This window comes from Galleria mellonella, unplaced genomic scaffold, assembly GCF_026898425.1.
Source record: "Galleria mellonella isolate WM207_F2 unplaced genomic scaffold, CSIRO_AGI_GalMel_v1 utg54, whole genome shotgun sequence".
Taxonomy (NCBI): domain Eukaryota; kingdom Metazoa; phylum Arthropoda; class Insecta; order Lepidoptera; family Pyralidae; genus Galleria; species Galleria mellonella.
The window spans coordinates 466,065-479,649 of record NW_026442114.1 but is presented as its reverse complement, the minus strand read 5'-3'; the positions used below and the strand labels follow the sequence as shown (position 1 = coordinate 479,649).

At 33.1% G+C, this 13,585-nt stretch overlaps 2 protein-coding genes across 2 annotated transcripts; one reads left to right on the top strand and one right to left on the bottom strand.

The window, feature by feature from the left end:
- Nucleotides 1–248: 248 nt before the first annotated feature.
- LOC113509772 (elastin-like) lies at nucleotides 249–4,508 on the top strand. Its single transcript, XM_031910778.2, has 3 exons — nucleotides 249–1,591; nucleotides 2,344–2,636; nucleotides 4,305–4,508. Exons 1-3 carry the CDS (start codon nucleotides 823–825, stop codon nucleotides 4,449–4,451), a joined length of 1,209 nt encoding a protein of 402 aa, XP_031766638.2. The 5' UTR covers nucleotides 249–822; the 3' UTR covers nucleotides 4,452–4,508.
- Nucleotides 4,509–5,026: 518 nt separating this feature from the next.
- LOC113509790 (zip homologous protein 2) lies at nucleotides 5,027–13,282 on the bottom strand. Its single transcript, XM_052898825.1, has 8 exons — nucleotides 13,022–13,282; nucleotides 12,862–12,929; nucleotides 11,517–11,636; nucleotides 8,919–9,048; nucleotides 6,815–6,930; nucleotides 5,967–6,044; nucleotides 5,632–5,696; nucleotides 5,027–5,295 (listed from the first exon to the last, which is right to left on the bottom strand). The coding sequence occupies exons 1-8, from the start codon at nucleotides 13,125–13,127 to the stop codon at nucleotides 5,154–5,156; spliced, it is 825 nt and encodes a 274-aa protein (XP_052754785.1). The 5' UTR covers nucleotides 13,128–13,282; the 3' UTR covers nucleotides 5,027–5,153.
- Between the last annotated feature and the right edge of the window lie 303 nt (nucleotides 13,283–13,585).

The following is a 13,585-nucleotide window of genomic DNA, read 5'->3' as shown; positions in this document are numbered from 1 at the left end:
CATAGATACTGTAAATACATAGTGAAGTTTTGTGTCATATACAAAAACACTATTTAAAAAATTAACCAACTGACTCAAAAAAAGTATGTAAATACTTGGCCTGATATTGGTTACTCATTGATACTCAACATAATAGGCGATAACCTTTAATTGAGCCCTCGACACATATTTTTGACAAGAAAACAATGACGTGAAATCGTCCAATCTGAAACAAGGTTAAATTAGATTTATGCAAAGAAGAATTTAATCATCTGTTTATTAAATGTTGCAAAATTTTATCGTAATGGTAATTAATTTAATTATTTACATTATTTGCATCTGAAGCTAAAATTAAATACGGTAGACAACGGTTATTTAATGATACTCACTTGCTTGGTTGCTTGCAGAAGACATTGACACTTCAAACAGGTAACTAGTCTTAGAAACGAATATATTTAATTTAATAATAAATAATTATATTGAGTACTTTCTTCGAGAAAATAAAGGTAACCTTTTTTAAATCATTGAGAAAACGTGTCACCCATAGCGAGTCGACGATTGCGTAAACTAGCGCCCCACTGCCGGCTCCAATGAACTGGAAAGCAAGGTCTTTGACTGGGCTTATTGTCTTATTTTACTGGTATCGTTCCCATTAGGAGCAGTTAAAACAATACCACAGGAAGGAAACCACTGGACACGGGTCCCAGACACCGCGCGTGAAAACTATCCCACTGGCAAAACAAAAACCACTTCGTTCCACCAATTTTAACCTTAGTATAAATAAACGGTCCAATATCGAAATGACAACAGTCGCAAAACGTCGGTAACGATCACATCAGCACGATGTTGTCAACTGTGTTCATTCTATCAGCTGTCGCATTGGCGACGGCACAAGTGTTTCATAAAGTTGAACTGGCGAACGAGAAGACACCCTACGACTATGTGAAGGAACGTTTAGAAACATTGGGATCAGAGGCAAAAAGTGGTTTCCCTCTGTCTAACTCGTACGAAGTTGAAGAAAGTGAGGATTACCCTGATAAATTAGAGGGAGCAGCATCTACCATCTTGAATACTGTTAGTGGTGTTGGCGGAGTCGGCGGCGTTGGAGGTGTCGGCGGCGTGGGTGGTGTCGGTGGAATTGGATTGGGGCAAGGTATAGGATTGGGTGGAATCGGCCAATTAGGAGGTGTTGGAATTGGCCAAGGTTTAGGACTCGGCCTCGGAGGAGTTGGTCTAGGTGGAGCTGGCGTTGGCGGCGTTGGTGGTGGAGTTGGCTTAATCAATCCTGGACTTGGCGGTTTAGGCGTCGGTGGAATTGGCCTCGGCGGTGGTCTCCTGTATCATCCTTTATTAGGAGCTCAAGTTGGAGGTGGATACGTAGATAAAAAAGCATACGACGCAGCACAGAAAAAAGGAGCTGATGAAAATGTGGAGAAGCTTGAGAAGAAAGTAGAAGAAGAAGCCAAGCATGGCCAAGAAGGATTTCAACAAGCTGCAGCTGCTGCTAAGGCAGAAAAGGGAGAATCTAGTTTCTACAAAGACGAGGAAGCAAAGAAGAAAGCCGCGGGAGACGAGAAGTATTATGAAGGAGGACAAAAGATTGATAAACATGGTATGTACTCGTCCATTTAATTTTAATATCAGACCAAACTATAATCATACCTTATTGCTTATGTAGGTCACCCTGCATGGAAAGCCTTTTTCCGGCATTGCGAATAAATAATAATAAATTACCTACTATAACTCTTAGGCCTAATGGAGTTTATTTCCGGTATGAAAATTCAGTGACCGATCAAAGAACTTACAGGCAGTACTTAGTTACGCTCTACGTATTACTATTAATCATCTGTATAGCTACAGATATGTTTGTGGATATAGAGGTGACAGTAATAGATAGACGGATAATGTCCTCATTATTACAAGTTGTGGACTAGTTAGATATATCATTTATTTGTGTTTATGATTAGTCTAGCTTGCATACCATTTAACATATAGATAGATATATAGATTTGAATTTTAACTATTTCCGTGGTAAATTGCTTTGCATAATGAGATCCTAGGTTGGATTCTTATTCGAGACAATGTAGGAAGCGAACTTTTCTGAATTAGCTCGGGTTTGGATGTTCTGGATTATGACCATCAGATGCTATTTTTCTAGTTTCTAAGGTATCCTAACTTGAAGATCATTTGATTAATGTAATTGTGTGGCTTTCACTATCATTATATTCATTGCCATTTATAAAAAATGTATACTTCAAACATGATTAATTTTCGTTGTACAAGCTTAGCTTAATTTAAGAATAATATGTAATATTTCCAATGGTATGTATCTATTATTTATTCAATGTTTATAAATACTTTTAGGCGCCAACGAAGAACAATTAAAGAAAGCGAAGAGTCATAAAAAAGGACACGTAAGCAAAGGTTTTAAAACATCCAGTAGTAAGAACGAGGAGGAAAAAACTGAGAGCTTCTACGATGAGGCGCATGATGAAGCAGATCATAAAATCGCTGGACAAAACGCCGGTTCATTTGGAGAGAACTCAAAGCAAGGCTTCAAGGGTGCCCACGAAGAGAAGATCTTGGATGCCAACGCGCAAGGCAAGGAAGGTCATCACGTCTCTCAAGAGAAAATTGATGACAGCAAAGCAAACAAAGTGAGTACCTATTTTTGAATATTATTCTCGAAGTGAAATGCCCAAAGTGAATCAATTAAATTGGTAGTCATTGTCACGATAGATGTTTCTTCTTTGTAGAACAAAATCATAAAATATGGTACATATAAAATTCTTAATCACCTTTAAAATAATTACAACTGTAAGATAAGTAAAATGCGACAAAATTATGCGTTTTTGCCATGTGATCCCTCGTAAAACGGGCCACTCTTTCCTTTCCCGTGACTGTCGTAAGAAGCTACTAAGCGAACTTAATAATCGAGGAATGACCAGCAGCGTCCCTTTTAAAACATCGAAACCTAACTGCGGTTATCAACATGCCTGCCAACTATAAACGAAACCGCCTAAAGGGAAAGTCTGTGATATCATCATCATCATCATCACGTATAAGTAAATGTTTTAGACAAATTTAAATAATAGTTTCTAAAATGTTTTTAGCTCCTCATTATATATAATACTAACTTTTTGCCCGCTACTATATACCTGAAGGTTTCTGATATACTAGATTTTAAATGTCTAACTAAGTCTTCACAACTATGAAAACCGCAATTATTATAGTGTAGTAGTTTTTGTGTGATGCAGAATGCGGAACAGACATACATACAGACAGAGACACATAGATAAAATTTCTAAAAATTATTATTTTGCTTTTGTTACTCTTATCAAGACCCCTTATATCAATTTTTCTTAAATATCTCTCATTTACAGACATCAAGTTACATTTTATTATATTAGTATATAAAATGTAGAAACTTGAATATTTATTCTTAAAAATTGATAAACTTATAACAAAAAATTGATAAAAGTATCTTGAGCATATTTAATCTAACCTAATAAGGATAAAGGTTAAAAAATCAGTATGAAAAGTAAACTTAGTGAGGTTACTTCTAATAAGATATAAAGATTTGCAAGAATTTTAACACCTATTATTTTTTTAACGAATACTCACTCATTAACTCTCATACGACGTCATTAAGACGATTTCTTGCTAAAAAAAAATACCTATAGAAAACGTTCATTTTGTTAACTTCTGTTATAACTGAACTAATGTTATAAGCAGAAAAGATTAGGTTTTTTGTATGTTTGTTTATAATAGATGAAATTAAAATCTTTTTAACTGACTAAAAAAATTCTTTCACATGTTTAAAACTACTTTATCTGCAAGTGACATGAGCTATGAGCAAGCTTACATGAGCTATATTTTACTAAAAAAAAAAAAACAGATACAGCGCTACGCTGCCTAATATCGTTGTTAGGTATCTTCTATTAGTCCAAATAGCATTTTTTTATAATTAATCAATTAAAAATTGATTTTAATTATTAATTTTACATGCTACAGTGTTTACGCCCCTGTTATCCAAATATATTTTCCCAAATTAACATAGAGTACTATTTTATTGTCAATTCTTTTTTCTGCGTTTCATTTAACGCAAAAAATGGAACTACATTTACAATTTTTAATGCATAAAATTAAAGATTTATCGAAGTCGATTTATTTGATTTACATCTATATCTGTTTTTCTTTTCAAACTTCAAAATAAAAAGTGACACCTTAAGAATATCAAGATTCCCGATTAATCAATTAAAATAGAAAATAATAAGAATAATTGTACAAATTACTAAAATACTTAATCTTTTCTTCTCCCTCAGGGTGAATTTCTGCAAAAGGGCTACAAGGGCGGCGCCGAACAGCTGGAAAAATTCAACAATCTTGGCGCCCATTCTGTCCATGGACACCAGGAGGCGAGCGGCGGATACCAACAAAACAAGGGAATCTTACCTATCCATCGCCGTTAAACGATTACCAACCAAATGTACGCTTCGTGAAATAAACGCTTTTTGATTTTTTCATTATTACTAAGTCTTCATTTCTAATTTTACTACAACTATTCCCTGCCGTGATTTTCCCCAATAACTAGAATATGCAATTCTTCAAATAAAGACGATGTAAGGATTGTTTAGTGGTAATAATGCAAATAATACACATGGTAGGTGGGAAAAAGGATTGTTAGTAATGGAGATTAGCTATCCCATTGACAGCAATATACCCTGTTGGTCGACCTCCACACGGTTCCCCTTGAAATCATTGTGATTGATTTATTGTTGAATTCGTCACGATGGAGCCAACTGGTCTGCTTCATCATCATCTGGGATGGATGATCCCTCACGCACCAGCGTTTACCGATAGCGCAGACGAACTGAACATTCCATTATCATGCATTAAAAAAATACCCTTGTAGTAATTATATTATACAACCGTCTATGGGCTACAATAGTATCTTATCATCACACAGACTGAATGCTTATTCCCCACCTATGTGATAGATAAGTTCATTATCTACTGTAACTTATTCGAGAAAAAGATGTTTGTACACATATCCAAATTTATTGTGAATCAAATATTGAAGAAAAACATGCATTATGTTATTGAATATCTAATCTTCTTACTTCACAAAATACAGACAAATTATTTGATATTTTAACTATAGTTACTAATTCTCAAGCCTTCATAATCTTCATTCTTTTTTTATTTAAACAACAATTTCTGCTGAAGCCGTTGCAGTATAAGAAAGATGGTGACACTGAAGGAGGACTGTTTGAATGATATCCTGATTCATTGCTACATTGACTTAAGAAGCACCTAGAACCAAATCGAATAATACATAAATTTCAATACATACATTATTTATACTTTTAAGCATTTATCTAGATCGCTGATCTCTAAAAAAAACTAACAAAAAAATCGCTGGCTGAAAAGATAAAAAGCTTGACTTGGCAAATTTGTAATTCGAATTCGGAACGTCCAATTTAATCCAATCAGAACACAATTTTAACATGCAAATCACAGAGCGAGACTGTCATAGGAGATAAGAAAGAAAAAAGTTTTTATATTAAATTCGCATTAGCATAATCGCAGGCAGCTTCTTGTCATTATCATTTGGAATACCATTACAGATTCTTTAAAAAGTTGTTGTACCCTGCCGACTCTGGAGTGGGGGGTGTGAAGACTGTCGATGATATCTTGTTCGATGTATTAGATTTCTGAAAAGGAGCATACATAAAAAATACTAGACAAAAAACTAGACACAAAAAAATAAAGGAAAATTGTACAATAGTCGTCAACTTTGGTACTTATGTTTGTACCGTGAAGCTGTTGTTTCAGTTTGAAGGGTGGGATATGGTAATGAAATTACAGGGTACAAAAGCATAACACCATAATCCTCAGTTTCTTTATTACGATGCTAGTATAGATCCCACAGACCTCACCGTATATTATTACCTTCAATATGAGACTATTGTTTAAACCATTACCTGGCTCTGAGAACTGAAGTTACTATTTCGCTGCTTAGTTATACGTAATGGAGTTACGAGATTCGACTGATATGGCTGCTGAAAAAAATGTCACCCATATAAATACTAGGAAGACTATAATAAAAGAGAGTTTGACGCATATAATATTAATTTATTAGAACTTTAATATTTGTAATATGTACCGAAACTTACTTGATAACTACGGTAAAATACCAAGATAATTTGCAAGCTATTAATGTAATTTATTTATTGATAATAAATCATTTTATAACATTAACATATTACATAAACAATATTTATTTGTTCAACATTTATTACACCAATAATAAAAATAGGTTGAATAGGCATAAAGTACAAATGGTCTTATTACTAAATAATCTGTTTTATTTTATATATATAACACATGCGGCTCACCTGATGGTGAGTGACTAATTATTACTTCTAGATAGATAACTTTTGGATATTAAGAATTACTGTGTAGATGTTTGTACATAAATCAAAATAAAAAAAAAAGAAATAATTATATATATATATATATATATATATATATATATATATATATATATATATATATAAAAATTAAAACCTACAAATCTATTTTAACCATTACACTGTTTTGTCATTTTCTTTCAAATTAGAAATTTAACATCAAAGAAAGAGACATAACAGTTCAATAGCTAAAATAGATATATGAGAAGCTTCACGTTCTTTTTTTTTAATGAGGGGGTCAGTCTCTATGTTTATTTAATCATCACTCAAAAGTTAAAGATCTAACTTAAAATTTTTACGTACTATTAAAATCCAAGCTTATAAAGTTAACTAGTTATGTAGTAAGGAGTTATACTTACATTTACGTTGTAAGGCGTACTCTTAGCAGTTCGTTTGTATGTCGGTGTGGTTTGTATGAAACTCGGAGATATGTTGGAACTCGGTGATATTGGGATGTTAAATGGAGATGCTTGTTCTAAATGATATCAGAATTAAAATAATGAATTTATCTTAGATCATTTACATTATGTGAGGTATTGCCTAAATGTGAGCATCGTGACAAGTAATAGACACCAAATTTCATTGAAAAACAAAACTGGCCGTAATAAAAAAAAGCATGTCATTTTTAAATTTGTGACTCCCCTGTCAATTTTCCGTTGATGAAAAATATTGTTGCCTAACCAAATTAATCCGAGCGATGGCGGCAGGGTTGCTCCGTGGCATGAATTTAAATATGCTCAGCGAAATATGGGCATGTCGATTGCTTCGTTTACCACAACGGTAACGGGAGGAAGGGATTGTTAATAATGAGGAGATTAGACCCCATTGCTATCAATATACCCTATCAGGTCTATCTCCACGCGGTTTCCCATGGAATGCATCATAACTTATATATCGTTTAATTCGTCACAATGGGCTAACTGACTTGCTTTATCATCCTCACTTATCATACCTCACTGGTGCCCCGCCTGCGCTATCGGTATACGCTGACATTATAATTCCACTATTATTCATTTAAAAAAAAATACCACAACGGTAACAGTCGATAAATATAAGATGATTATATTCTTGAGCATTTTTTATGTATCATCATCTTCCTACCCTTATCCCAATTATTATTTGTATATGTTTTCCTCTTCCATTCTTTTCTATTCCCAGTCATTTCCGCATTCACTCCCATTGTGGCCATATCGTCTTTCACACAATCCATCCATGTCTTTTTAGGTCTTTCTCTGCTCTTATAGCCATCTACATTCATTCTTAATACTTTTTTTTTAAAATATGCTTTTAAAAATATTTTTTACGTATATGTAATTTAATTTATATACAAGGTAAGTCCTAAACGATGGTAAGAACCCATTAGTAACAATCCCTATTGTAGTAACGGGAAAGAGCGGCCCCACTTCTAGCAATATAATCAGGTCAACATCAACACGGTCCCACATGGAAACCATCATGGATAATTCCTAGTAAATTAATCACAATACTGTACCGTCTAGTCTTAGTAAAGAATGGGCCACCCCTTCTTTTCCCGTGGATGTCGTAAGAGGCGACTAAGGGAAGAGGTCGAGGGATGGGCAGCAGCGTCCCTCTTTAAACATCACCAAAAGTCAAACTGCGGTTGCAAACTAGCCTGCCAAGCGTGGCAACTACTGGGAAAATCGCCGTACCAGTAGTAAACGGCCATAAAGAACGATCCCATTCTTTATGACAATTTATGGGGGAGGCCTATAGTCAACAAGTGGACAGATAGCGGCTGATATAAATCACAATGGTTAATTATTGCTCACTGACCTGCTTTCACCCTGACCTATCATCGTTCACTGATACCCCGCCAGCGTATACTGATATCGCAGGCGGGATTACCATTCCATTATCATCCATTAAAAATAAAATTAAACAGTATAATCATACCATAACAAGTGGTTGACTTTCCAATTTTGAACTCCATCCAATTTTTCTTTATATAATGAGGATTAGCCTAATATTACTACACTGGCCAAGCAGTTTGGTATAGGTTGTTTATCATAATTTTTCTATCTTGCATTTATATTTCTATTTCTAGGCTTGTTCCTATCGTCGTCTCATACCATTTTTTGGAAATGTAAAATAATAGTGTCAAAAGACAAATTATGTACCAGATTGGTATCGATAGACACGTTATCGCTGATACATATACTTGAGATAGAACGAGATAGCAAAACCTAGCATTTGAATTTAATGTTATACGACTGAGGAGGTAAGCAGACCTGTCTGCCTGATGGTTAACGGTTACCGTAGCCTATGAACGCCTGCAACACCAAGGACATTGCGCGCGCATTGCCGTCTCTAAAGAAATGTTTATACTTATTACTTTTTTGAGGAACCCCAAATCGTATTCTATTGGAAAAATCTCGACAAATAATTGATTGTTTACTTAATTAATTCACATATATATATATACGACGAAAAAAAAGTAAATACTCGACTGATTAGCAATTTGACACTCCAGATGTTTTATCATTCTCTGATGTTCCTTTATTTGCTTGTGTTGTTTTTGACACAATTCAGTCATACGTTTCAGTTCATTACGAGCTGTGTAGAATTTCTTTGTCTGAAAAAAGTAACAAAGTACCAAGTTAAGTACATTCAAATTAAGTAAACAATTTCGGTACGACTTTTTTTAAATAAATAGTCTTTACCAATAAAATAAATGTCAAAATAAGTTTGTTTGTTACCTCTTGTCTCCTGAATACCAATTACTATGAAATGTGGTATACATGCACCATAAGGGATGGAGATAGTTACTATAGGCTACGTTTTATCTCAATCAGTGTACATATCCCAACCATGCGGACGAAGTCGCAGATAAAGGCTAGTTTAGAAATAAAAATATCATAGTGATTTTTTTATTGATAGGGAGACAAACTAGCAAGTCTACCTGATGAAAAGTGGCTACCATCGCCCATAAACACCTGCAATACGCGAGAATTTGCTTGTATGTTGCTGCTTATGTTTGTTCTATACTATTCACATTATATATGCTGGCCTTATGTTTGTTCATATGTTACCTCTTTGCGTCTTAACTCTCGTAATAATACAACCATTCATAAAACTATTGAAATGTTTACGGTAATAAAATCGCATTTAACACTTAAGAGCATCATACTAAAGTATGACAACATCTGTACAATCTATTGTATTTTATTATTTACCCATTATGAATCCCACTGCTGTACGTAGATCTCCTCCATTCACTTCCAAAAGATCCTATTCTACTCAAATTAAACTTTTTAAATATTAATCAATTTTTAATATTCCAGAATGATTAAAAAATGTACTCTGATAACAAACACAAATTATGCAATTCATAAACATTTTGTTGAAGGGATGTACTTATCCATTTTTATGCTTTATTCTGATAAAAAAAAAAAAAACGTCGAGATTGTTCACTAAATATGTCACAATAAGGAAAAAATAAAGTCAGTAGGTATAAATATCGTATCGTATAGAAGATATAAAATTATCTTGTACATAAACGAATTGAAAAGAGTAAATATTGAGTTTTTTTCGGTTTTTTCTCAGCAGTACCAAATCAATAACATTATTTCGAACTCAGCAGTAGAATCTTTACAATTTGGATAACTCACTAAATGTTCTTTACAATGTAATAACTTCTTATCTCGTAATATAAAGCCCCGACGTCATTGCTCAAATAACGTCTACCACTACGTAGATAACAGAGTGGATGATATTATTTAAATTTATTTCAATACTAACATTTACTTGCAATTCATGCTCGTAGATTTTTTAAATAGTGAAACTAATACAAGTAATTTTTCTATTAATCTTAAGTCTACCAGAGGGAGACTTTGTACAAAAGTCATTTACTTGACCACCTCTGTCCCATGTGTTTCTACCGTGAAGCAGTTGTGTTTGTATGGCTGTGTTTCGATTTGAAGGGTGGGATATAGCAGTGAATTTACAGGGTACACAGGAATAACACCTGAGTCCTCTGGAATGGCAACGCATGGTGGGTATCATGGGCGAAACAGTATACTCTGTTATGTCCACGGTACTGCTCATGTCTATAGGCGACGGTTACCACTTTCCATCAGGTGGGCCGTCAGCTTTTTTGCCATTCCAAGTTTCATAAAAAAAAGGAAGATCGCTCTTATAAATTGGCATATTAACTTCGCAAATTAAAATATACACCAAATTTTTTAGTTCAAATTTCACAACACACAACTGTGAGTGAACGCATCCGATTTGATATAGTAGCTTTTACGCAATGAATATAAATCATTTATAATATTAGTAAAGATAGTTACTAATATTATAAATATGAAAGTTTGTTTGTTTGTTACCTTATAGCACCTCAACGGCATAACCAAACACTATGGAATTTAGTATATACGTAATATATGGCATAGAGAAGATTATAGGCTGCTTTTTATCCTGGTCAGTGAACACAATCCCTGTTACGGGTGGAAAGGGATTGTTAGTAATGGGGTCAAATAGCCCTATTACTAGCAATATACCCTGTCAGGTCGACCTCGACGTGGTTCCCCCTGGAAACCATCGTGACTTATTCTAGTTTAATTCGTCAGGCTGGGCCAACTGACCTACTTTCATCTTCATCAGTCATCTATCACTGGTGCCCCTGGTGACAGTGTATACCAATGGCGCAGACGGGGTTACCATACCATTATCACCCATTAAAAAAATCCCGGTTACGCGGACTAAGTCACCGTTAATAGCTAGTATGTAAATAAATCAAAGTAAGAAAAATATACTTTTCAAATATTTCCAAGTGTAATTTCTATTTTTAAACCCATGAAAATGGACTAGATGGAGTGATGACCTCAAATACATTGCAGGGAGTCAGTGCATGCAGATGACACAGGACTGTTACTTGTGACTTTATGGTAGCCTATGAGGGAAACCTATGTTCGGCGGTGGACTGATAATGGCTGAGATGATGTTGATGAAACCTATCAAAAATTCACCCATAAACACAAACGATTAAAATTAAAAAAAAATCCACAATATTACTTGCAATATAAGTACAAAATATTTTACCGACTGAAACAAATAAGACAGTAATCGGCGACGATGCTGCTTCTGGAACTGTAAAACTTCGCAGCACTTTTTAATTATCTCTTCGGGCTCGGTGAAATAATCCTGTATCTCTGGTTTCATCTAAAAGTTTTGTTAAATTAAAACTATTAAATATTACATAGGTATGCTCTTCTTGTTCATGGCTATCATTTTAATCTTATATCATCATCATCTTCCTACCCTTATCCCAATCATTTGGGGTCGGCGTAATATGATTTTATCCATATTACAAAAAGATTTGGTACGACTGGCCACTTGCCTGACGTCTACCCTCTTTCTTTAATTGATTAGAAATGTAAAATTAACATAATAATCTCTATCTACTGCTAAACATAATGAAGTATCCTTTCAAAAGACTATTTTACTGGTAAAACAGATCATTTTTTTCTATACAATTCCCAAGTTAATTTGAGAGAGTCAAAATTTATTGTCATTTTTCAACACATATTTGTGAAAAATATTCAAATTCACTAATGAAATACTATTTTTAAAGGATTCTAATGCTTTTGAATTTAATCTAGCTTTTGAATATAAATAAGAAAATAGCTAAAGTTCTTTATAAAACAATTTTTGAATCCTTACTAACGTGTAATGTAAAATAAGTCTGTTTGTTTGTTTGTTACCTCTTAACGGCTAAACCAATTACTATGGAACATGGTTTACATGGTGTATATACTTACAGTATATCGAAAAAGACATAGACTACATTTTATACCGGTAGATGAACAGGATCCGGTCACGCGAATGAAGTCGCGGAGAAAAGCTAGTGATTTATAAATATATTTTATTTATTCTAAGTAATAATATAATATAATAATAAGTAATAAGCAATCAATTAAAAAGTCATGGGGACCTTTGGGTCGAGTACAGATCATGAATAAGACTGATCATTAATTTAATTTTTTTTTTTGTAAGTGTAACTATTATTCATATTTGATTATGAGATTGTATTAGTTATAATTATTAGATTAAGTCTAATTACAAAAATTTAATGATAAATTAACTTTAATTAATAAATAATTATTGATAATATTCCATTTAAAAAATTCGAATTTCAGTAATAATATACCTAAGCAAAATTTATATTTATTATATATATAGGTATTTATTTTTTTGTTTATTTATTTATTCATTAGTACAAATATGTGTACATGACGGACTTAATGCTAAAAACATTCTCTCCCAGTCAACCATATAAATAAATTTAATACTAATATCTAACCAAAGAAATCTTTATTGCAATAGATACTAATTACTTTTTTTACCGTTTTATATACTATGTAGCAAAATATAAATACGAACATACATCTGGAACAAGTTTCATTGTAGAACAGGGCACACGACATACTAAACACGTAGTATTTTGTTTTACACCTAAAACAAAAAATACCATGTATATGAATGAAACTGTTTAGATCAGTATTTAAATTTGTTTACCTATTTCATTTCAATAAAAGCATACCAACCATTTTCTAAACAATTGCTGCAAAACATGTGACCACATGATGTCAAATTAAGAGTAATTCCTGGTTCTAACTGAGTAAAACAATTGTTGCAGTGTATCCAATCCATTATCCTAATTAAATTTTTAATTAGTTTACATTTTTCATCTAAGTTTAAATTTACGCGCCAACCGCCAAATCCGCATTGTTTACGACTTCTTTTTTACTCAAAAAAAAGTCGGACGCAAGAAATATGTCCATACTGCCATTTTTATTTTTTTTTTATAATAGCTGGAATAATTTAAATAAATATGTGTATTCCTTATACATTATAAAAAAATAGTTTGAAACATTCTAACAGTTAATTTTTTAATTTTTTACAAACTTGTGTTCATATTTAAAGAAAATTTGTCGCGTTGTAGTAGTGTTGTGTACAGTAAGTACAGTTTATATATTTCTAGCTACTGATCATTTTCATAAAAGATATATTAAAATAAGAATATATATAAAGATACATATAGAAAAAGATAGGTAAATCGGCTTATCGGAATTAAATCACCATGAATTAATCTCGATAATTTACACGTG